Source organism: Montipora capricornis, chromosome 3 (assembly GCF_036669925.1).
Source record: "Montipora capricornis isolate CH-2021 chromosome 3, ASM3666992v2, whole genome shotgun sequence".
In the NCBI taxonomy this organism is placed as follows: Eukaryota; Metazoa; Cnidaria; class Anthozoa; order Scleractinia; family Acroporidae; genus Montipora; species Montipora capricornis.
In genome coordinates, this window is record NC_090885.1 from 35,128,002 (window position 1) to 35,130,501 (window position 2,500).

The window sequence follows — 2,500 nt, forward strand, 5'->3', positions numbered from 1 at the left end:
TTCAGTTTTCGTTTGTTTTTTCGTAAATCTAATTAAGGTAACTTATTTTGTATAATTGTCAAATTATCAAATGGTACGGTAAAAGCGATGTATTCGAATCAGTAGAGACTTTACGATCTACGACGGCGACGTCAACGAAAACGTCACCTCAAAATATACACTATTGGGGTAAGTTTTTCGTGGTTAGGCCACCTCGTTAGCGTCGTACAATGTGGGCAAAGTATCCTAAAAATAAATTGGTACGAGTGGTTTCAGAGTAAAAATATAGAATGTCAAAAGATTTGCATTTGAGCGCTCGCGTTGTCGTCAAAACCTAAAATTTGGTGATTTCACGTTGTTGTGCAAAGTACAGCACGAATTTGTGCAAAAATGCGTGCACACGTGCAGCACGATTACTTTTCCTCTTTTAACTAATGATATCGTTGTTTCGTGGCGTCCTCATTGATGACAGCGTTGTAGATCGTAAAGTCCCTACAGTACTGCTCAAAAGTAAGTTAGCAGTCTCGTCTTGTTTCTCGCGAGACGAGAGTCTCGCCTCGGGAGACGAGACTCTCGTCTCTAGAGACGAGACTCTCGTCTCGCGAGAATCACTGAAGCGGCAAGATTGGCATAAATTTTTATAGATCGTATAGATTTTTGTAGATCGTAAAGTCCCTACGGTGTAGTACAAGCACAACGAGATATCCACTTAGATGAAACAAAATGGCGCAGCTGATATGCATTTATTAGTTTGAACACAAAACATTGTGGTTACTATTAGGAATCTTGACAAAGGAAAATGATAAATGGAATTCCGGATCGTATTCACTTTCTATATATCTATTCCTTCGTTATTTTGAAAAAATATGAATCGTGATTTTTTACATTCCGTTTAAAGAATTGCTTTTTAAATTTTCAGTTAATATTGCCTTTACCCCTGTTTTTCCCCTAAAAACAATATTTTATTCACATTTGAATATTTTATACAAATAAAAACATCAGAAAAACACATTGTAAAATATTTCCTCATCATTTTTGTCTAAATATCCGCATTTTTCATGTAAAAGGCATTATTCACGATGGCCGCCATGTAGCTATGGTGAAACAATGACCTGCAACCTGCAATTTACACCTTTCTATTATTTAACTCGTTTGACATAATTTTTCTATTTTGTTAGATCTACTAATAATTGTTTTTGCAAAAATGAGGTAGCAAGAAATGCCTTCTGTTCAGTTTTAACTAGAGCCGGAATCTCGCAAAAATCTTTTAAGAATAACTTGCTCCTTCAAAGGTACAATGTGTTAAGCTAGGTTGCATGGCTTTGATATTGGCCATTCTATATATACGGTACATTCATTGAATGTGTAACTCTGTTTTATTGCTAGAGCTCTGACACATTGTTGGAAATAGAATTTATGAAGTGTGAGTTGATGGTCCAATCACTCGGAGAAAAGAAAGAAAATTATAGCAAGACTGTTGTGGAAGTAAGAAATCATACATAATGATTCTTCATTTCTTAAATTAATCTCACTTGTTAAATTTTCTTTTCTAGACTATAAGCTGTCCTTCTTTCACTGCTTACCAGTCCTTAGTCGAGCATGTGGAGAAAGAAGACAGACACAAGGAAAAATGGCTTTCCAAAATCTGGATTTGAGGAGGAGCTAATGAGCAAACACAGTGCATAGGTCAAACTCTCTGGGTTTGTTGATGGTCCCTCTTTTTGCTCGCTCCTCTTTGAATCCAGATTTTACGCAGCCATTTCTTATTGTGCCTGTCTTCTGTCTCCTCATGCTCAACTGGGACTGCTGTTGGTGAACATTTTTTCTAAGTTTAAGTCTGTGATGTTAATTTCAGAAATTTTGACGAACTCTGACCAAATGTATTAAGTTAAACATATTTGGACAACAACATGTATGATTATTTTTCTTTTCGCTAGAGACGAATACAGGCAATAAGAAAACTTGAACAGTGCTTGATGACAGCTGTCAGAATGGGAAATCCAAATGTTATACAGGTGATACTTTAATGGAGACAAATGCCCTAGGATGCCACCCCCATTGATTAGTAAAATTGTCTGGTGTTAGACAGATTAAAATCTATTTAGTGTCACTCTCAGGGGTCAATGGGTTTATGTCAGTTTTTGTTTGCGTGTACATGTATATCCAGAAATGTATATAATTAGAGGAATGCCCAATTTTGACATGCAACAGGTGTCCATTTGTCTAAGTCTAAGCATTTGTTGGTGTATCACCAAGCAAAGCACTTAAGTAGTAGTAGTAATAATTATAATGATGATGATGATGATGATAATAATCCAAAACATACCAGCATCACATTATTAAAGATGGCACTGATCCTCATTGCCGCCTTTGTAGTAGATCCCAGGAAACCATAGACCACATTATATCAGGGTTGCGCAGAACTCGCAAAGACAGAATATCCATTAGCACAATAACGTTGCAACCCTCCTACTCTGGAATATCTGCACGGAATACAATGTGGACACTGTAGACAAGTAGT

General features: G+C 36.5%; 1 protein-coding gene across 1 annotated transcript in view; it reads left to right on the forward strand.

Moving 5' to 3' along the window:
* Positions 1-2,500, forward strand: part of LOC138040949 (cilia- and flagella-associated protein 46-like) — a 123,180-nt gene that overhangs the window by 26,010 nt on the left and 94,670 nt on the right. Inside the window, exons 9-10 of the mRNA XM_068886682.1 lie at positions 1,366-1,464; positions 1,917-1,994. Of these exons, the coding sequence (XP_068742783.1) occupies positions 1,366-1,464; positions 1,917-1,994 (177 nt within the window). The remainder of the gene's footprint in view (positions 1-1,365; positions 1,465-1,916; positions 1,995-2,500) is intronic.